The 21,672-nt window shown below is 42.8% G+C and overlaps 1 protein-coding gene across 1 annotated transcript in view; it reads right to left on the reverse strand.

Annotated features, from left to right (window-relative positions):
• Positions 1–261: 261 nt before the first annotated feature.
• Positions 262–21,672, reverse strand: part of Sec24d (SEC24 homolog D, COPII coat complex component) — a 96,377-nt gene continuing 74,966 nt past the window's right edge. Inside the window, exons 14-23 of the mRNA XM_060392798.1 lie at positions 16,810–16,926; positions 15,666–15,836; positions 14,122–14,218; positions 13,856–14,001; positions 12,458–12,596; positions 11,710–11,828; positions 8,853–9,032; positions 6,844–7,035; positions 5,012–5,101; positions 262–1,057 (exon numbers count right to left, since the gene is read on the reverse strand). Coding sequence (XP_060248781.1) covers positions 917–1,057; positions 5,012–5,101; positions 6,844–7,035; positions 8,853–9,032; positions 11,710–11,828; positions 12,458–12,596; positions 13,856–14,001; positions 14,122–14,218; positions 15,666–15,836; positions 16,810–16,926 — 1,392 coding nt within the window. The 3' untranslated portion in view covers positions 262–916. The remainder of the gene's footprint in view (positions 1,058–5,011; positions 5,102–6,843; positions 7,036–8,852; positions 9,033–11,709; positions 11,829–12,457; positions 12,597–13,855; positions 14,002–14,121; positions 14,219–15,665; positions 15,837–16,809; positions 16,927–21,672) is intronic.

Raw genomic sequence — 21,672 nt, forward strand, 5'->3', positions numbered from 1 at the left:
TATTCAAGGACTTAAAAAAATGTTTTACGAGAACTAATTGTTACTATGCGCACTGAAGGCAACTATGCCCAAGAAGCCAAGAGCAGAGTCCTCAGGTGCAAGCAGCTCAGCCAGACAGCCTGATGCTCCTGAACATTTTACAAGGATAATTTTTTATCCAGATTCATTCTCAGCTATCCAGTTTGGGAGTTTTTGCTATGTACTTTTAATGATATCCTATTGCTTTTTAAATTCTCAAAAGACATAAACGGTAAGCCAGAGTACATGAAGTAATTTATTGATATTGGTTAAGATCCATTATATACAGGTAGAAACCATCAACATTGTACAAAGAACCATTAAGAATATAGATACCATTTTATAGACAAAACAACTGGAAAATATTTTAAACAATATATAATTATGAAAAAAGGAGAACACAAATTGTTCTACCAGGCATATTTCAAGGTTTTAAAAAGTCTGCTGTGCAGATCTTCTGTTGAAAAAAAAATCTGTTTAATGTAGTCATGGGGTTTTTAAAGCATTAGGTATAAGGTAAAAATGAAGTCTTTTCCTCATGTCGAAAGAGAGAGGAACCAAGACAATTGTACTGTGAATCTATACAGTTTGAAAAATAATTTATAAATTTAGCACAAAGAAAGAAAATTGAGACTGCAAATGGTCCTGTAAACTATGTATTTATGAAATGCAAACTGTCAGCTTGAGAAGTTACAAGTTGGACAGCCAGAATAGACTGTTCCCTTTATGGTTCCTCATGGGCTCACTACCCGAGCACCAAAGCTGAAGGTCTTTGTGCTGTCTTGGCAAGCTGTCTTGAAAGTGATCAAGAAATTTAAAACTAGCCTACTATCATCGAAAAATTAGGCACCAAGTCAGAGACTGTCTCTTCAGCAACCTCAGTGGGAGAGGAGAGCACTCAGTTAAGCAGCTGACAGATCTCCTTGTGAACACAGCAGAGGAAGTCCACATAGGAGGATCCTCCGTAGAGTCCTTTATCTTCCACCAGGAACTGCCGGAAAACCATCTCCCGCTGCTCACGCTGCTTCACTATGATGAGCTACGAAAACCCAACAACAGCTGGTTAGACACGCACTGAGAACAAGGTCCCACAATCTCACTTGCTTCAGTCCCACCAAACATGGTGGGAGTGTAAAGCCTGGATGATGTGAGCATACCTGTTTGTGTGGGTTTTTAAAGTTGTGTGTGTGTGTGTGTGTGTGTGTGTGTGTGTGTGTGTGTGTGTGTGTGTGTAGGAATGTACAAATCCATGTAGGTGCCCAGATAATCACTGTCACCTAAGTCTCAAAGGACAGGGTAGGTCTGAGAACATTCCGAGTGGTATACTGCATAGCAGAATTTGGACAGCTGGCAGGTAAATTATTACAGACATTTAGAGGGTGGTAAGGGTTAGAGACAATTACCATGATAAGGAGTTTGGGCCTTTTGCAGGACATGAGTGCAGAGAAGGATGAAAGAAGAGCCAACAGGTAGCAGTAGGTACACTAGTGAGACGAAGATAACTAGATGAAGGTCTAGGGAATTGCTGCAAGGCTGGCTGGGTGGTGGCTTGAATAAAGGATAGAGATGAAAAGGAGTAAATGTGACAGACTAAAACAACTACTGCTCACGGCAACAGACTGCACTGCCCTCAGTGCAGCCACAGCTCCGTAACTACTGTGTACTCACAGCCCTAACTGCCAGGTGCTGTAAATGCAAGAAACTATGGATCTGTGAAATGTAATATGAAAATGTAGAAAATCTCCATATGGTTTATCCTGATTCAGTGTAGAAATGCTAACACTGCTTCCTACATCAAGAAGAGCCATGGCCCCTGCCACTTCTTTACTTGGTGAGACCACACTTAGCACCCGCAACTGTAGAGTAGGAAATACATGCAACATGGCCAGGAGGCCAAGGATCCTAAACAGACCACCTGTGGTTCAAGTTCAGGTTGCTGCCTTGAAGCACCTTTAGAGAGATTTCCTTTAAGGGATGTCCTAGTTTGCTTCTCTGTTGCTGGGATGAAATACTGCCTAAAACCATCTTGGGGAGAAAAGGGTTTATTTTGGTTTATGGGTTATAGTCTACTACTGAAGGAAGCCAGGGCATGAACGTAGAGGCAGGAACTGAAGCAGAGACCACAGGGAAACCTGCTTACTCACTTTCTCAGCTGCCGTTTTTATACAACCCAGGTCACCTGCCCAGAGATGGCACTGCCCACATTGGATTAGACTTCCTACGTCAGCTGGTAATCCTGAGAATGCTCTACACACACGCTCACAGACCAGCCCAAAAGAGGCAATGTCTTAGGTACAGTCTACTCTCCCCACGTGTGTAAAGGTAACAACTGACAATAGCTTTGCCAAAGGGTTATTTTGTCTGTCTGTATAGGAATAGAATGTGCCCATGCATGGCTTTGAGAAAGGAAGTTATTCTTTCCCAGCCTAGCATGGCTGCCACCAATACCTGGAAATCCACTGTCTTTAGCAATTCGGTAGTTTCTGTGAAAGTGGGGATGGGGGGGTGGTGAGTCATTTCATTATTATATTATTATGAAAATCTCTCTTATATTCTTAGAGAATAGAACTTTTGCTGAACCTCATAGGTAATAATACACTTTGAGATCACTTAAAAGTGCTATCCTAATGTGTAATCAAGATGTTCGTTTAAATTGCCTTTAAGAGAACAACCAACTTTACCTGCCTTGGCCTTCCCATGTAATCAGGTTTCACAAACTAAGGGCATACCTAGCCCACGAGTAATACATGTGAATTTTATGTTGAGCAATTTGCCGAAAATTGCAAATAGGCTAAAAATTGTCTCACAAAATAAAGAGCCTCCATAAACGCTGAAGGCAACATATGGATATTGCTTGATACACAATGATGTTCGTGATACTGTTTGTCATCTGGGTCAGTTGAAGTCAGTGGCTTAATCCCTTGTAAAACTCTATTGAAGATGCTTGTAAAATATCCCTCATTCCTTCCCCATGCGATACTTTCTGTACTGTCAATAAAGACAGAGGAGAGGTCTTTACTAGAGTCAGATAGACACACAAGGTCAGGGACAGACAGAGTCTCAAGATAGCCTTCAGGCAAGTAAAGAGTCAGGTTCATACAGCAGACAGAACATGATGGAAGACATAAGAGAAAGATGTCACAATGCCATTCTGGGCTCATTCAATGGAACCAAGTGCTTTATCATTTTTTTCTTACTGCATTCTAAACAACCACATTTTGGTGTCCCAAGTGAAGAATGTCTAATGAGTTAAATCTACAGAATGAAGGAGATTGAGTTAGCACGAACTTTCTCTGGAAGCCTGGTAGATAATTTGATGACTGATGTGAAGCGGTTGTTCTAGAAGGAATGAAGAAGGGGAAGGATAAGCAGCCACTTTTGTGAAAGAAGAATTACCGGTTGTGGGAAAGTACAAGTGGGGAGGAACTCAGAACTGGTTCTGAGGAAGGGCTGTAACTAAAGACCGGAACCCAGAACAGAAAGAGCAGGGACTAAAAGGGAGGCAGCTGATGTCCATCTTCTGGGAGGACACTAGGATAGACACGGTGTCATGATGCAGCTGCGACTCCAGAACTGCAGCTGCTGGGGTGCTGCTGGGGCACTGGCCTTGCATCTGCCACGAGATAATGTGGATGCTGACTAAATTGGCCGGCTCCTTCGGGCTAGTTTCACCAATTTGTGAGATCAAGAGGGGCATGGAAATGGACGGACCAAGTGGAGCAGGTATGCTATCATTCCTTTCGGCTGTGACATGTTGGTTTAATACGTTTCAAACTGTCTATAGAGATATCCACCCTGGGAAAGTCAGAGGAATCTAAAAGCAACAGTAGATGCATTTCCACATAAGTAACAGTATCAGTAGATGCATTTCCACATTAGAAAATTTGGTAACTGTCCCAGCTGCTTCTGTTCTAGACACATGTCAGAATAAAGTTTATCCCTAGCTATTTATTTTACAGCCAATGTTGAAATAAGGTCATTTAACTCAAGGGTTATCAGAGTAAAGGAGAAACAGCATTGGAGAGAAAAGGCTTGTTTTCTTCTTGGAAAGAGGGGCCAGAAGGCACAGGGTGACCTCCATGGCCTGACCCATCTTTTCCCTGTCAGTGTGCGTGCACAGGGGTGTAGCTACTGCAGCTGGGATGAAGGAGACCACTGTCACCGTGCACTGTCAGTGCCAGAGGCTTTCAATATGTGCTTCCTGGGAGTTCAAGGTGTCGCTGCATTCATCTGCCGACTCCAGGGGAGCTCTGTGGAGTATCTCGGCTTCTCTTCAGCAACTAGCCCTGCGTTTACTCTGAGCCCATGAGGCAGGGACACAGTTGTGGAATGTCATGTGTTCACCCAGATGCCTAGAGACTGAAACGGTTGTATTTACCTCAGCTCTACTTCGAGTTGTTGTCTGTACACAGGAGTTACTACTATGGTTATGAGTATTAATTGAGATTAGCATCCAGTCTGCATGTCAAGAGGAAACTGACCTCACAGTAGCCTGGGTCATGCAGAGGCCTGCATCTAACAGCAAGGAGACTACCTGGAGTGTTCCCAGAGAAAGTTCCACATCCAGGAGGCTCCAGCACATAGCTTACAGAAGGAGATGGTACAAGCAGCTTAGACTTGGCCACAAAGACCTTCTTGGAACAAAGACATTTTTTTTATCCAAATGGAACATAATAAAATGGTTGAGGTATAGAACAAAACATTTTACCATGTCCTGAATGATATTCTCTGGTTACATAACATGAGTCACCAAAGGGAAAGTTATTTCAAAGGTTGTTAAGGACAGCAGTTGTTTCTACACCACAAGGAAAGTCATCATGATCACTTAAGTTTTACATAGAAAGAAAAGCCATGGTCATAGCTGCTTATTTTTTTTGCTTGTGCCTATTAAGTAGATAGACATAGTCAGAGGTAGAAGTTTTCTATCAAAGGTCGAATATGCATACAAGAGGTTTTTGATGAGATAAAGGAAAAGAGGAAAATCTCATCTTACCTTCATGGAGTAGGGCTTCTTTTGCTGGATATTATTCATTATGATTCTGAGCTGTTGAGAGTGTGGATTTCCCAGCTCAGGCAGCGATGTCTAAATGGAAGAGCACCACAATTTCAGTGCAACTTGAGAAACTTGGAACAGAGGCAGCAATACAAGACCCCCAGAATGATAAAAGCATCCCTCTACTGTCACATAGACTATGTACTGGCTTACTTCCTTTACCTGAAAACTGAAGATGTGGAAAACTGAACTACACATTACTCATTTTTATTAGCATACATTTTCCACCAATGACCCAGCTATCTCTTTTGGAAATATAGGTCATTACTGCAATGTGGCAACAGGTCAGCAACAGGTGTGTTTCTTGGAAAGGGCAGCTTTGGATCATCTCTGAGGAAGGCGATCATCAAGGCCACATTGGAAGACAAAAGGATGTGCCTTTTCCTTGTTTAAAAAAATGCTATAGTGTTCCAACATTGAAGTAACAAGTGAGTGCTGATTCTCAAGAGCTGCCTTTTACATTTCCATGGCATCTGTTTAGTATGCAAAACAGCACAGCTGCAATGGGAGTCAGGCAGGTAAGACAGAGCAGGATGCTGATGCTGCCTTCTCAGTGAGAAGGTACCAAAATCCACTCAACACACTTCCTGTGCATTAGCCACGGGGCAGGGTGAGAATGCCCTACAGGAAAGCTGCAGGTCTCGGGAGTTTACAGCCAGTGTATTTCATAGGATTTCTGAGGGGGCCAGAATATTCATCACGAATGCTCACAGTACATCCCTCCCCTCGTGTATATATTATGGCATTATGGTGAATCATTTTATTAAAGAAGTAATGGTAACTATATGGCACATATCCCAGAGTGCCGAATGAGGCTAAAAATAAAGTAACCCTAACTGGATTTTAATTTTGTTACTTCCTTTTTTTTTTTTTTTTTTTTGTTTGTTACTAGTGAGAAGGTGCCCTGTGAAAAGCACAAGTGCAGGACTGTTGTTCTGTGGTGGAGACCCACTATTCACGTGCACTGAAGCCTACAAGGAAGTCTGCAACAAATGTTAACACACCCTAGTGCTGTGCTTTCCTAAGACATTTTGATATTCATCTCTTCATCAACACACACTTTTGTCATGATTAGCAGAAGGTGGGATTGCTTAGGGATTAGGAAAGGGTTAGGGGCATGATCTGTTTTGTGCCTCATTAATCTTAGTATGTAGCAAAAAAACCTAGGATGGATTCTGAATGTTCACGAACAGGCAGTTCAACAGAAAGGCTGAAGAAACTGAGTTGAAAATGTATGCAAGCGGTGCCTCTGACCTTACCACCAGCAAGAAACCGCTCCTGGCTTCGCTAGTTCATCAGGAACACACTACTGCGGCATCTACCTCACTGACATGTCAGGCAAATGAAACAGAATGTTAGGCTTAAAGTGCATGCAGAAGAGAGCCACTGGAAGAGTTGTCAATGTTTGCATGCATGAGAACACGTGGGGTGTATGTGTGTGTATGCCACATATGTGCAGATACCCAGGAAGGCCAGAAGAAGATGTCAGATCCCCTGCATCTGGAGTTATAGGTAAATATCAGCTACCTAATGTGGGCGGTAGCAAGGACAGGAAGCATTCTAAACCTCGAGTCATCTCTCTATATTATCAATTTCTATTGAAGCCTTGTTTAGAGTAACACTTCAATTATTTTATGTTTTCTAGTTTTTATTCATCAAAATATGCTTCTCATGTAGAACTATATAAACACACACTGTTTCTCTTCTTTGTATCACAGAACTACACATGAATTTTAAGAAATCGTAGTTAGCACAAAATCGAAGACACTCACCAGATCTGTGTTGACATGTGCAAACGATGGCACATTAAATATTCCTTGAATCAGCTCTGGTGGGCTGCTCACTCCTAACCACAAGAACATGTTCAGACCGTTAGCCAGCAGGAACATTCCTTCTTCGGAGAGTCGCGACTCGGAGCAGCGGACAGCGGGAGGCAGCGCAGTGCTCTTCACATCCAACGTGTGCTGTTCGGGCAGAGTCAAGAGACCTAAGAACGCTTTCCTCTCTCGCGCTTTTCATTTCCTTTCTCTTCCCCCTTTCTTCCGTTGCAGTGCATAGTTAATTAAACCCTACTTGGTATAGACAAGAATCTCTGCCTTGTGCAGCTGATGGTCTTTGGAGGAAGAAAGATTTACAACACACACATATATGTGTACACACACACACACACACATATATACACATATATATCTAAAACTGTAGATGGTGTTAACAGCTATGTGGAAAGCAAATGGCGAGTAGGAAAACTGCCAGTGGTAGGGTCAGGGAGTTAGGAAGGCTCTGGCAAAGGTACATTTTGAGTAAAGCTACCTGAGGATGCAAGAACTGAGGAGCTGAGCCTGGAGACATTTAAGGAAGAACATTCCAGACATATAGAAAAATATATGCAAAGGCCCTGAGGTAAGAACCTGGCTAGGGTGTCTGAGGGTCAGCAAAGAGACCTGCATGACTGGCACAAAACGAGAGGAGCAGAAGACAGGGCTTAGACAGAATGGGGCAGAGAAGGGGCAACACTGGCCAGAGATGTCCTGGGCTGGCCTGAGGAGAGAAGAGATAGGCTGCCAGTCATCTGAATGGACTCATTCTGCCCTGATCTCTGACCTGCAAGCAGACTGAAGAAGAGGCAATGGTGGGAACACAGAGATAGGCTAGGCCAAGAAGGCAGGAGGACGGTGATCATGTCTGTGTCTGGTGGCAACAAGTAAGGGACAAAAAGTGGTTATACTGTGGGTATCCCAGAAGAGCTGGCCTGTTTGCTGACAGTAGGCGTGGTAGAGAGGAAACAGTGAGGATGGTCAAGACATGCCAGCCAGAGAACATGAAGGCAGGAGGCGGGAAGACGGGAGAAGCCTCCGCAGGGTCAGACCAGCAGCTTTCCAATGTCTCCTGTACATCCAGAGACAGGAATGTGCGACCAGCAGTGAATAAATGATATCTAAAACCCAGAACACAAGGACCTCTAAGGAATGGAATGAAGGTAAGAAAGAAGCTGCCCAGAGGCTGGGCTCTAGTTTCTTTTCTGTGACCCACCCACTGTTGACGACCCAATTTTATGTGACAATCATTTGAAATAATTCATTTCTTACCCTCGCATCCACTAAGATGATATCTTTTTATTTCTAACAGTTTACCCTGACTGAGTTATTGGTAAGTGCCTACTGTTTGCTAGGAGGAACTGCACACAGTCTATCAGTCTTCTAGATCTCAGGGAGAAACAGTCCAGGCAGAGTGAAGGGCACTCCACAAAGTGGAATCCATTGCCACGTGAACTCCTGAGGACAAGAGCAGCTGGGCTCTTGCATGGCACAGGAATCCTCATCTGCAGTTCTGTGTGTGTGTGTGTGTGTGTGTGTTCATCTATAAGCCCCTGACGGCAGCTGAGAAAAGCCAGTCTGAGTAAACATGCAAACTCTTCACAAACTCTCAGACAGTCACACAGTATATGAAAACAGATCATCCACGCCCACAGAACATTCCCCCAGCAGGTATGGAAGTGGTCTTGTATGATGCTGAAGTTTTCCAGCACCAACTTATTTATAGACTTCTAAAAGTGCCCACTTAATCGATTAATGCCAATTTAAGAATGATGCAGAAAGGGAAGCGATCTGACCGACCCGGTGACAGGATTCCTCACATCCTTTTGAAGCCACTCTGAGCACATGCAACTTGCTCAAAGAGCCCAGGCCGCACGCTTCTGACTCTGAATTTCTTAGGAGCAAGCACCCAGCACATGCTTCCCTCCCAAACAGCTCTAGGGAACACACAGTCACCACACGCTTACTATTGGCAGGAGCTGTGGGTAGAAGAAGAGCTGGGACTCAGCCACGCCCATGGTCATGACCAGCTGCCTCTGGTAGGCCCGCTCATCCGTGGAGATCTCTGGCCTACTGAGGAGCACACAGTTCTTCAGCAAACAGTTCATGTACACAGGCAGAACTTTCATGGAATCTGGCAGTATAAGCTGAAAGAGAAAACATTCGTTTCGTGAGCCTGTCCTAGTTTTTGCTTTCTCTTCTTACACGTTTATGTCTGTGTGTGTGCGTGTGAGTGTGTGTTTGTATGCATGCAGACCAGAAGACATGTCATTGGATTTTAATGTAAAATCTTCCCTGAGGTTCCCTGGTTCCCCCATATTTAAATTACCTTGGAGAGAAAAGGTACTGGTTAGGGGTGTGCCAAAATTCACGAAACGTTGGCCTGACTGAGTTTGGAAAATTTATTTGCATTTCCTAATGGCAGAGCAGTAATGAACAAAAACATTGGCAAGTTTGTAGTTAAAGTCTTTGCCTGACTTTTTTTTTTTTTTTTGAAGAAGGACTTCAGTGATATTTTAAATGAAAGCTTTTTTTTTTTTAAGTTTTAGGTGTTCGAATGTATGTCTGTGCCGTATGTGAATACCTAGTGCTCTCAAAGTTCAGAAGAGGACACAGGATGCCCAGAACTAGAGTCATAGATGGTTGTGAGCCAAAATGTGGCTGCTGGGAATCAAACTCAGTCCTCTAAAAGAATAACAAGTGTTCTTAAATGGTGAGCCATCTCTCTAGCCCCTGGCTTGCCTTTGGAAGAGCATTTTATTCCCCAATAATATGTGACTTATTTGATTTCATAAAGATGACTAACTCTCTTCTGTAAACTTGAACATTTGCTGGAACTTTTTTTTTCTTGACTATTCTCATAGCTGGGCATCTGCGTCAAATTGGTGCCTCCTTAAATTCTGCATCCAAGTGGCTTCTCTTGCCTTTAATAACTGAGTAAAAGCAGTCCACGCGGGTTTGTTATACAATCAAAGTATGTATTTTGATGGTCTGGCTTGGTGCTGGGGTCTGGATAAAGACACAGCATTTAAGGCTTGGTCCTCAGTGCACTGGTGTTTAGAGGTGGGTGTTAGAGGTGACTGGAGTGTTAGGGCCCTAGCTTCATTGGTGGTTTAAAGGTGCAACTGAAAGGCTCAAGATAGAAAAAGAAACATCTAATTTTAAATGGAGCAGGAATCATCTCTATTGTCCCAACCTTAGTAAAACAAGCATCAAAATAGTTTGCTCACCAATTTTTAAGCCATAAAAATAGATAATGTAGTGTAGACATAATTCCTCTAACTTTTAAACCAGAATGAAATCGTAAGTTTTATTTTTCTCCTTAAAAAAGCCACAGATTGTTTTTTCACTTAAGGCCTTTAAAGGCAAAGGCATTTTAATATTAGCAAATAAACTTTGGGCCTGCTCTATGTCGACTGTTCCTTCTGAAAGGTGAGACACTCCAAAGGCAGAAGAGTATCTTCCAGATATCCAAGACAAGGAGTAAAGATGGCTGCACAGTGCCAAAGCGCTCATGACTGGACTCCATCTATGATGGATTCCACAAGCACCTGGTGCGCTCACATGACTCAAACAAGCACTCCCGAACTACGCTTGTCTGCCTGCCTGTTTTGTCTGCCTGCATTTTTCCACCTTTCTTCCTTCCTTCTTTCCTTTCTTCCTTCCCCCTTCCCTTACTTCCTTCATTTGTTTTAAGACAGAATCTCATATAGCTTCGGTAAGCCTCAATAACCTTAAACCCCTGATCCTGTTTTCCTCCTCAGGCGTATGCCACTATGCATGGCTTATGCAATAGGACAGAGACTTGAGTCAACTAAAGTGAAAATATCCTGAATAATAAAGAGACCTGAACAGCCATATAGCTTTAGCAGTTGGCTGCATAACTGTCAATTCAGAAGTTAAAAGAATGGATGACTAATCACTTCAAGCAACACAAAAAAGGAACTTTCCTCAAAAGTGCGGGGTAACAAATGTTTGTCTTGTTTTCCTCCTTTACTCCTATGCTGAATTCAGATGCAAACTTTGTCTGTATTCTCCTCTTGCTTACAGCGTCCTGCAAGGGGAGGTAACCACTTAAAGAACGAGTTACAGAAATTTTCCACCAGTTGCTCACAGAACTCCTTCTTCAGCAAAATTAGATATTCAGTAGTCAGCCATGGAAACCAGCATCTGGCTCTACTGACACAGGGAAGAATGTGGACCAGAGGGTACTGGCAGAACACCCGGCTTAACTTTCTAAGAAAAGTTTACCCAAGAGATCTAAATTCTCAGATTACTCAGATGATGGCCAGAAACAATTGTTTCAAGGTGATTTTATTAATAATGTTTACACTGGGGCCAGAGGGTTGCCTGAGTCTAGACAGGTGCAGGCCAGCCAGGTCTACATAGGAAGACTTTGACCTTGTCTCACTATGTAACTTTTAAATAAAAATAATTCCACCACTTACGTAACAAATCATATTTTACTTTTTAGAGCACCAGTGTCATTACTGCCATCAGTTCATGGCAACATTATTTATGTGCCTAAAATGTACTTATGCATGCACATTTTCCAACAAAACACCTAAGCTGAAATGCAAAAGAGAACCTGGTATATTATGACATTCTTCTGTTTATAAACAGTGTGGTTGTGGACTGTCGTATTTTTCGTTCAGACACTTTGTAGAAAGCCAGGTTTCTTTTTTGATGTTGCCATCCTCCCGCCCCCACCCAGCCACATCCTCAGTTTACCTGACTGCATGCTCTACTTTGAAGCATCTGGGTGCAGCGGCTGCACATGCTTGCTCTGTGTATGCTGGCTGTTCAGCACAGCAGGGAACTCACCTGGCTTGCTGCAGATGGACTCGCACAGTGCTTCCGGTAACACGCCAACATATGGGCAGTCTGATTAACTAGAATTTCCCGGATGACCTTCATAGGCTGGTTCAAAACTGCTTTAAAAGCTAGGAACACAGAACCACAAATAGAAAAGCTTTAGGGGCTGATTTCTTCAATAACAAAGAGCAAGTTGCTGTTATCTTCTGACTACCAAACAAGGATAATGTTCTCACTACTGCTCCTCTTTGAGTAAATAGGATGATCTTGGCAATGAAGGGCAATGGTCTATTAGAGCAAATGGTTACACAGATCCAGGTTTATCTTGGGACTACTAGAAGTAGAATTCTATACACAAAAAAGGCAAGCCAGTTTGTTTTCTCCCCAAGCCTTGACTTCTGCAGGCTGGAATGCTCTCTTCCATACCTTAATAAGAATAGACTTTCAGAAGGGAAGTCAAAGAAATCATCCATCCTGCTTCTCAGTTATCAGGGCACGGACAGTGAACATTGGTGCCAGTCAGCAGTGCTAGAGGGCACACCCACACACTGGTAAATGTCACCATCAGATTCCTCACTAGGAAGAAAACTCCAGCCAAATCTGTGCGGCCTGGCCCTGGAGAGGCTGGTCTCCTCATTATGGCTGGAGGTGCTGGCCATTCTTTAACCTTCGACTTTACTCGCATTTTCCAGCTTCTGACTAGTTACCCAATGAGTCTCGACTAAATGGCCGAGCTATGACATTAGCAAGATGCTACCTGACTTGGCAAAGAAGTTGATAAGGGCATCCGTTTCACAGCTCTTATAGAGGTCTGCTAGCTGGGTGCTGCAGTTTAAGGCGAGATTGTGAATCCGAAGTCTTCGCTGACCGCCGATGGTTGTGTAGAGGACAGCACACTGCAGAAGCAATGGGGAGGTAAGGGTATTTATTGCTGACCAGATCCAGCTGGGCCAATTTAATCCTACTGGCAGGTATAGAACAGTGTGCACAGATGTACTATTTCTAAAAATTCCCAGGGTTTTCTTCATTATTCTTAAAGACTGAAAAAACACCTCGGGGGAAGAATGACTGATTCATTCACTGTAGCATTTCAACGCTTTAAGCTATCGAGCTAGTCACACGTAAATATCTGTTCACACTTCACACTCATCTGCATCTCACAGATCTTACTACTAAGCATCTTGGTCCAGAAACAAAATTGGCATATATTCCTAGCCCTGCCCAAGGCTCACTTGCCATGAGACGACAAGGCTGGTTTTGGCGGTGCGCTCAGGCCTACGGGAACACAGCCACTACCCAGGCACCTGCGATCTAAAAACAAGTATTAAAGCTCATCTTCACCTACGTCAAGCTCTCTACCCTGTAAGTGTGAATGATGTTTGAAAACGATGACCTTTAGATACACTTTTATTTCTTGATATATTATTTAATTGATAATTACTCAGAGCCTCCCCATTTGTTTAGGATATAATGTTTTAGCATAATCCTAGAGGCCAAATATACTGAAGCTCTAACCCTTGACCCAGCACCTTAGAATAAAACTTCATATGGAGGTAGGACCTTTATTTAATTTTTATTTTTGAGATTAATATAATCATGTCTCTCCCCTCCTTTTCCTCTCCCCAAACCCTTCTGTACACTCCTCCGCACTCTCCTTAAAACGCACAGCCTCTTATTTCACTAGTAGTTACTGCCTGTATACCAGCATAGGTAAATATGTATTCATTCCTCACTATATAAACTGTTCAGTCCAAATAATACTGCTTGTAAGTATGTTTTTAGGTCTGACTGTCTGGCACTCGGACAACCAGTTGGTGTGCTCTTCCTTAGGGAAGATCATGGAGGAAATACCTTTAAAAGGGTGAATTGACTAAAAAGAACTAATTAGGATGGGGTCACATGAGTTCAAGAACCTTGGACTCAGACACTTCACAGAAATCAGGTTGTTGATGCCTGACACTTCCCATTAGCTGGCCAGGCCAAGGGCTGCTGTGTCATGGAAGATGCTACTTACGTATGTATACGCATCAACCTGTGAGTAAACCACGGAAGAGTGACCTAAGGACTCGTGCCTCGGAGAAAGAGGTGAGTTTTGCTGTGAAGGGGTGCCACAGTTGGTGTCATGTCACAGAGGTCAGAGCAGGTACTTAATCACCTGAATCAGGGCTCCGGCATCCTCGCTCAGTTTGTCATCGTGCTTGAACTCGACCGTCACAGCCTTGTCACAGTCGACAGCCGCCATTTCCACGTCCGTGGTGTTGTTCATTAATATTCCACCGAAGAAGTCAGTGGCCCTGAAGCCTGAAGTGCGGGAAGAAAGGAAATGTTGCTCGTTTGAACATCGCCATGCTTTGCAGTGCCGTAATTTAAAGAGAAAATGATTGCGCCGAGGAGACATGAAATGATGAGAGTGACGATTACCTGTACTGGTGCGGACCCTCATGATAGCATCGAAGCCTATTTTCTTTTCGATATCATTTCGGAGGTCATTCAGAAATCGCTGGCTATCCGTCTGTATCTAAAAGATAAAAGTGTGATCAGTGACCACAAGGTGGCAGTAAAAGACTCCGAAGAATGTTTTACTTTTAACTACTTTTAAATCATTTGTATATCTTCTTTCAGCACACTTACATGTATATCTTATGTACATATATAATCTTATTAAAATACATAATCTTTTGTCAGTGACTCTTAAGTTCTAATAAATAAAGCCCTTACCTATTTTTTCATCTTCATAACATTTGAACAGGAAGATCACTTACTAAATTTTATTTTGCAAATGAAAAAAATAGCATCAGTAATTTATTCCGGAGTTTAGTATTGGACACTGGAAACAAGGCATTGCTCAACATAGTCGGGGAGGCTGGGGAAAGACACTGTGATGGCAGAGATGGGAGAGGATTTGGGAGGCATCTTTTTGGGGGGGAGTTAAAAACCATTTTTATCAACATCTTAGTATTTTGAACATCAGTTGTTGGTATGTTACTATACCATTTCTTTTTTTAAATTTTTATTAATTACAGTTTATTCACTTTGTATCTCACCTGTTGCTCCCTTCCTCTTTCCTCCTAACCCCACCCTCCCTTCCTCTTCTCCACCCATACCCCTCCCCAAGTCCACTGGTAGGAGAGGTCCTCCTCCCCTTCCTTCTGATCCTAGTCTATCAGGTCTTATCAGGACCGGCTGCACTGTCTTCCTCTGTGACCTGGCAAGGCTGCTTCCCCATCAGGGGGAGGTGATCAAAGAGCCAGCCACTGATTTCATACCAGACATAGTTCCTGTTCCCCTTACTAGGGAAGCCTCTTGGACACTGAGCTGCCATAGGGTACATCTGTGCAAGGGTTCCTGGTTATCTCCATGCATGGTCCTTGGTTGGAGTATCAGTCTCAGAAAACACCCCTGGGGGGCACAACTTTCTTAACTCATGAGCTAAGCATCAGACTTCAATCGAGCTGGGGAGATGGCTCAGCCCTTAAACCCACTCACAGTGCCAGCTTAATGAGTCTGGCCCTGAACCACGTGTCAAAACTCAAGACAGACAAAGCCACAACAAACAGGTGTGGTAGGTAGCTCGAAGCTGTAATCCCAAATCTCCTAGGGTAAGGTAGGAGGCAGGGACAGGAGAAGCCACCAGATGGCTTGTCAGGCAGGCCAGCCTAGGACAGTGCACTGTATGCTAGCAGTAGAGTCAGGGAAGACTGTACCCCATCTAGATGACAGGAGAGAACTGACTCCTGAAAGCCCTGCCTTGCCCTCGGGAAGCACTCAGTGTCACAGGTACACCTGCATCCAAGTGCCCCCACGACACACACACACACACACACACACACACACACACACACACACACACGGGGTGGGGGGGGTTGGTGTTTGCAGGGATGAGATACAGAGCACCAGAGAAAGATAGAGACAGACTCAGATTTCGAACGGGAAGAGACTCAGAAGAGCACCGGCTTGCCCCTTACCTGAAAAGCGTTGTATTTGTAAAGAGTTCCTCCAGTGAGCAGCGGAACCAGACCCAAGGAAGCCACGTCCACATACTGACTGGGAAAGAGGAAGAGAGTCACCGAGCAGCTGTTGGCCACACAGTCCTTGGCCAGAGATTCGTAGACAGCTGTCTGAGGTTGGAAAAGTATCTGAAGAAAAGGATGAAAGACAATTTTTTTTAAAGCCATGTAATTTTTTTTAATTAAAATTTAAGTTTCTATTAAAAATTTTTAATTGGAAATTTTATTTATTTATTTTTTTTTAGCAGTGATTTTTATTTTTATTTTTTTTATTTTTTTTTTCAATGCAGTTTATTCAGGAACATTGAACAATCCTCGGACCCTGGGGAAAGCCAGCCCACAGCTTAAATAGCCTCTGGGTAGCCAACCCAGGCGTGCCACGGGGGCAATGCAGATAGGTCCACATACATGGAAGCAAGCCAGATCCTCGGCCTTAGCCAAATGTGGAGTTGTTCGTGACAGAGAGCACTCACCATCGGGAAGGTGGAAGGCGGAAACCAGCTCCATCTTTAAGGCATAGCATTCCGCAGCTCTCTACAGTTCCCCCAAATGAGGAAAACTATGGGACTTTTATTTTCCCCTCCAGTTAGGTGGCCTGGGCTAATGAAATGAAATAGTTGGTTGCGTCCAGGTTATCTGATACGCCAATACCCTTAATGGAGCTGTCCCTACCCTGATCCTCAGCATATAGGCAGCGATGCAGCTCTGCAGAATGGAAGGTGCTGTGTGAATGAGGCTTTGCACTCTCATTCAGATCTATCTTCCATCCCCTGACTGTTCCTGGCTGCCATATTGTCTCGGGTTTAAGCAAAGGCTTCCTTTCAGTATCTGCTGCCTTTGCTTCCTGACTAGTGTCTCTTCCTCAGGAGAGTGATGTCAGAGTGTGTCCGTCTCCCCTCTCCACCTTCTCTTCTTGGTGGGTTCTCCTCCCCCTCCGTTTCTCTAACAGCCTCATCTTACACAGATTACACATGGAAGATGATGTTTCAGTTTAGATAAGTCAGATATCAGCCTCCTTGGCAACAGGAAATTCCTTAAATGGTTTAGAGTTCAAAACACTCAGAAGTGTGGGGCCCCTTTCAACAGTGCTTCTTCACTGTACCTTCTCTTTGTCTGTGTTAACCAGCTTTTTGTCATCTCTGTTCTTGAGCTTCCCCGGTGCTTCCGCAGTAGGCAAGGAGGAATGGAAGATGAATAGCTTCCCAGGGCACTCTGCCGCCTGAAAACATCACACAAAATGTTCGGGTGTTAAGATTTTATTTTAAGAGAGTCATAAATATATGAAAATCGCACCTCAACCCAGTCAGAAAGGTAACGAAGAACAAAATACCATTGAGGATGAGGACACAAGGGATCTCTTGTGTGTTGCTAGAATGAATGCAAATCAGCTGAGTTAATTTGGAAAAACACTGTGGAGATTCCCCCAATAGCGGAAGAAGAACCGCCATATTGTGGGAGTGAGTTTTCTTAGAAACCTTTACAACTCAAACTTCCTCCTGACCTGTAACCGAGTTAATAATGTGCCTGGAGATCACGAAGCACTCATTCTGCTTACATACTGTGTACCCAGCCTGTTCAGAATCAACTGTCCTCTGATGAAATAGCCAGTCTTACTATGGACTCCCTGATATAACATGTCTGTTTCTCCTTTGTGATCCACTGGCTTGGGATAGCGTATGTGTGTGGCTAAGATGCAGTGGTCTCGCCTAATACCATTCACTGGTCTTAGCAGAGAGACACTGAAATCAATGAAAGAGTGGTAAAACAAACAAACAAACAAACAAACAAACAAACCTGTGAGTATAGGTCATGACATATGACTGGGCTCTGTGTGCTGTGCTGGGCCCGTAGGGCCAAAAAGCAACATCTTTTCTTGTGAGACTCCTACAGAGGACTGATTAAGGCATAAGTTCCTCATCCCTTCTTACTACCATATTCGATGTGGTGTTCAACACATAAAGAGAATGGCCTTTGTTCAAGACCTGATCAGTTCAGAACTCTTCAAATCCAACCACGCTCACCCTTGGGTAAATGACACCAAGGGTTAGTTTCTTTTCTTTAATGTGACATCGTCTCACCTGATGACAAAGACACAGTGCTTCTGGATACATATACACAAAGTCCTGTAAGTCCACACACTACAGCCAGACCTGCAAGCCCATGATTACTACAGCACTGTCCACAGTAATAAGTAACAGGGTCGGTCTAGGCGTTCCTCAATAGGTGACAAAGGACACGTAGGGCGTATATTCAGTGGGATTTCGTTCAGCCATAAAGCAGAATGAAGTCATTTGCGAGGCAATGGATGGAAGTGGAGCTCATCATATTGCCTTAGATAAGCCAGGCTCAGAAAGACAACACGTTTCCCTCACTTTTGGCTCCTGTGTTTAACATATACACAAAAAGTGCCTATGAAATGCTAACAGTAGCAGAGTAGATACTGGAGAAGGCAAAGAAACTAAAGAGGGAATCCAGGGTAAACCCACCCAACCCAGCACAACCCATAGTGAGCAGAAGTCAATACAGCATTTGCAAACTGTCTACTACTTTTCAGTAGGTTTTAAATGTTGTTCAGCACTAAAGTCACCAGGAAAGCGACAGCCTGTATTTGTATCTGAACTGTCGTCACCATATTTTCCCTCAAATTTAAATGATCCTCCCCTTCTGTCTTCTGCTTTCAAGACAGCACCCAGTCTTTTACTGTAAGAAGGAAAGTGAAAATCACATCATATGGAGACTTCCTGTGTTAACTGGATCAAACTAAAAATATTCCTCTCAACCGAACATTAAGTTCTCAAAAATATAAAGTAAAATGTTTGTCTGAGCCACATAATTTCTTCTAAGGAATTCACTACCAAAGTTCCATGTGGATGTTGTCTAAGCATAGAAGTGCTAATATTTTGTACTGTCGGTGTTAAGATCACAGGTCCTCATTCCTAAGGCTAAGGTTAGAATCTTAGCCATTGTATTAGCTTAGGGACTTCAGGAAAATCACCTAGCTTCTCCAAGCTTCATTCATACCATAAATGATACAGACATAGTAACAACAGAAAGCAAGAGTTGAAAGACCTTAATGGTTCTGTTAATCAACATAAACATTTAATTGTCTGGTCAAATGAACTACCAGGCCCTACTTGGTGACCATTAAAAAATGCACGATTATAAAAATATAAAGTGGCTGGAGCTAGGGAGATGACTCAGAAGATAAAGTGTTTGACATTCAAATGTGAGGACCTGAGTCCAGGTCCCCAGGTCCCACATAAAACACTGGTAGGCACACTCAACTGACTGAAACAGAGAAGACTAGCCGTAATTGGCAAGGTTCCAGTTCAGGACAGACCCTACCTCAAGTGGGAAAAAAAGAGCTACTTGGGAGGACACCTGATGTCAACTTCATGGCTACACAAACACACAAATACACACACACACACACACACACACACACATGCCCATACAAACATGCTCACATTCATATACATATACCACACATACATACATATGCAGAAAAACTTACAAGAATACAACACACACACATATATAGGATATATATATTTCTTGTTATTCAATCACTTCATTTTAAAGCCCTCATTTCACTAATTATAGACTTAAAAAGCACTTTATGTCTGGCAAATGGTTCACACCCATACAAAATTTAATGTCTTTGCCAAAATTTGACTGTGCTCACAAGACTCAGTCATTCGAAATGAGATGAATGGCACGTATCCTTCTGATTTCAGTAGAAATAGCTTACAAGGGTCTGGCCTCAAGAACGCTGTTCAAAATTCACCTTTTCTATAATATTCTTTCTTCTGAGAGACTGGCATTACTGCAATTGGCCAACTATCTGCCTCCACTGCTGTCTCCCCACTCTACAGACAGGATCTTTTAGGATTCATGACACTGTCTCTCAACACTCTTGCAAGCTGCAGACTGCTGAAAATGAAAAGCTCCCTGAGGAAAAGATCCTTTCATTTTTCCACCTCACACTAGGCCTCTGTCTTTCCCTCATTAACTGTCCCATCTTGCCTGTGAATGCAGTGTCATGGTGGATCCTGAAAGTTGAACTTTGGTACCAATTATGAATTATCTAAAGGTAAATTTAACCCCTTTACTCAGGTTAGTAATATATTTCATGAATAACCATTGACACCCAGGTATGTACAACTTTTTGCCCAACATTTTTTTAAGATTTACTTATTTTTATTTTATGTGTTTGAGTGTTTTGCCTACATGTTTGTAAGTACATCATATACATGCAAAATGCACAGAGGCCAGGAGAGGGCATAGAATCCCCTGGAGTTACTGGAAGTCGTGACCCATCATGTGGGTGCTGGGAACTGAACGTGGGTCCTCTGCCAGAGCAGCAAGTGCTCTTAATCACTGCACTATCTCTCCAGCACGCCTTTTGTACAATTCTTATCTAGAGTTTTACTTACCAAGTTATTTAACTTAGACAATTTTGTCAGCAATTCAAAGGCAATTGATTAATGCACGTGTCAGAGTCTGAAGGAAATAAAGATTCTACCATATAAGAAGGGAAAAAAGATTGAGATTAGAAAATGCTGTGGACATAGCACATCAGAAAAGCTACAGATGAGAATTTTATGTAAATTACACCAATTTAAGTCTGATTTTCAGCTACTCAGGACCTGAATTTGGATTCATGAGGTCATCTATACTGCTATGTTTAGATACTAGTTTTTTCCTCATTCTAATGTTTTTGTACTGGCTAGTTTTATGTCAGCTTGATACGAGCTAGAGTTATCTGAATGGAGGGAACCTCAGTCAAGAAGATGCCTCTATGAGACCTGGCTTTAGAATATTTTCTTAGTAAGTGATGGATGGGAGAAGGTCCAGTCCATTGTGGATGGGTCACTCCTGGACTGGTGGTCCTAGGTTCTACAAGAAAGCAGACTGAGCAAGCCATGATGACCAAGCCAGTAAGCAGCACCCTTCCTGGCCTCTGCATCAGCTCCCACCTCCAGGCTCCTGCCCTGTTTCAGTTCCTACACTGACTTCTCTTGATGATGGACAGTGATATGAAGTATAAGCCAAATAAACCCCTTCCTCCCCAAGCTGCTTTGTTCATGGTATTAACACTGGCTAAGACAGTTTTCATATACTTCATGTATTAATATATGTAACTTTTGTAACTTGTGACTAAAAAAAGTAATGCAAGTGATATAAAGACACAGGAACTACAGTGAACCAGACTGTCACGAATGGAGAGCAGAGAAGGCTTTAGGCTACATTACCCAATGCACAAGCAACTTCAGAGTATATTATTATTGTTGTGGAAAATGTTTTATCAGAATTGACATTAAATTTTAGGCAACTAACAGCCTGTCATCCCTCACTCATCACCTCTCAGATGTGAGCACATACATAAAATATTGCTTCCAGATTTAATTTAAGGCAGAATGACGTTTAGGGTCCTTTATGAATTATGATGTATGAAGAAATTCAGTTACGAACTTCTCCTCACTGGAGGAGAGAACATCACTGACAACAAAACAAACATTTTTCAAAGTGAAAAAAAAAAAAAACCCAGATAGGTTTGCTTTATGTGTGTGTCTGTTTGTATGTGTGTGTGTGCATGTATGTGTATGATACAGAATATCAAAGCTCCCAAGGCTTTCTGTTGACCAATGACAGCTTCAGTAAGATGGGTTCCAATACCCACAAATCATTTATAATGTAAAATGTATTGTCATTTTTACATTAATTATTCTGATAGCTGAAGAACATCCATAAGACCATGAGCAAACACCCCTGGTACCACACCTGAACACTCAGACATCAGGAAACCTAGACAAGAATGAGGTACAAGGATCAGACTACAGAGTTAGGTGGAACATTCATTTGGGGTCAGTTCATAAGCTCACAGCCTCACAGCACTGCTCTCCCTCCTTGCTTGTATCTTCCTGTCAGTCACTCTAGTTTAAAAGTTGGTGTGGAATTAATT

This window comes from Meriones unguiculatus, chromosome 10, assembly GCF_030254825.1.
Source record: "Meriones unguiculatus strain TT.TT164.6M chromosome 10, Bangor_MerUng_6.1, whole genome shotgun sequence".
Lineage (NCBI taxonomy): Eukaryota > Metazoa > Chordata > Mammalia > Rodentia > Muridae > Meriones > Meriones unguiculatus.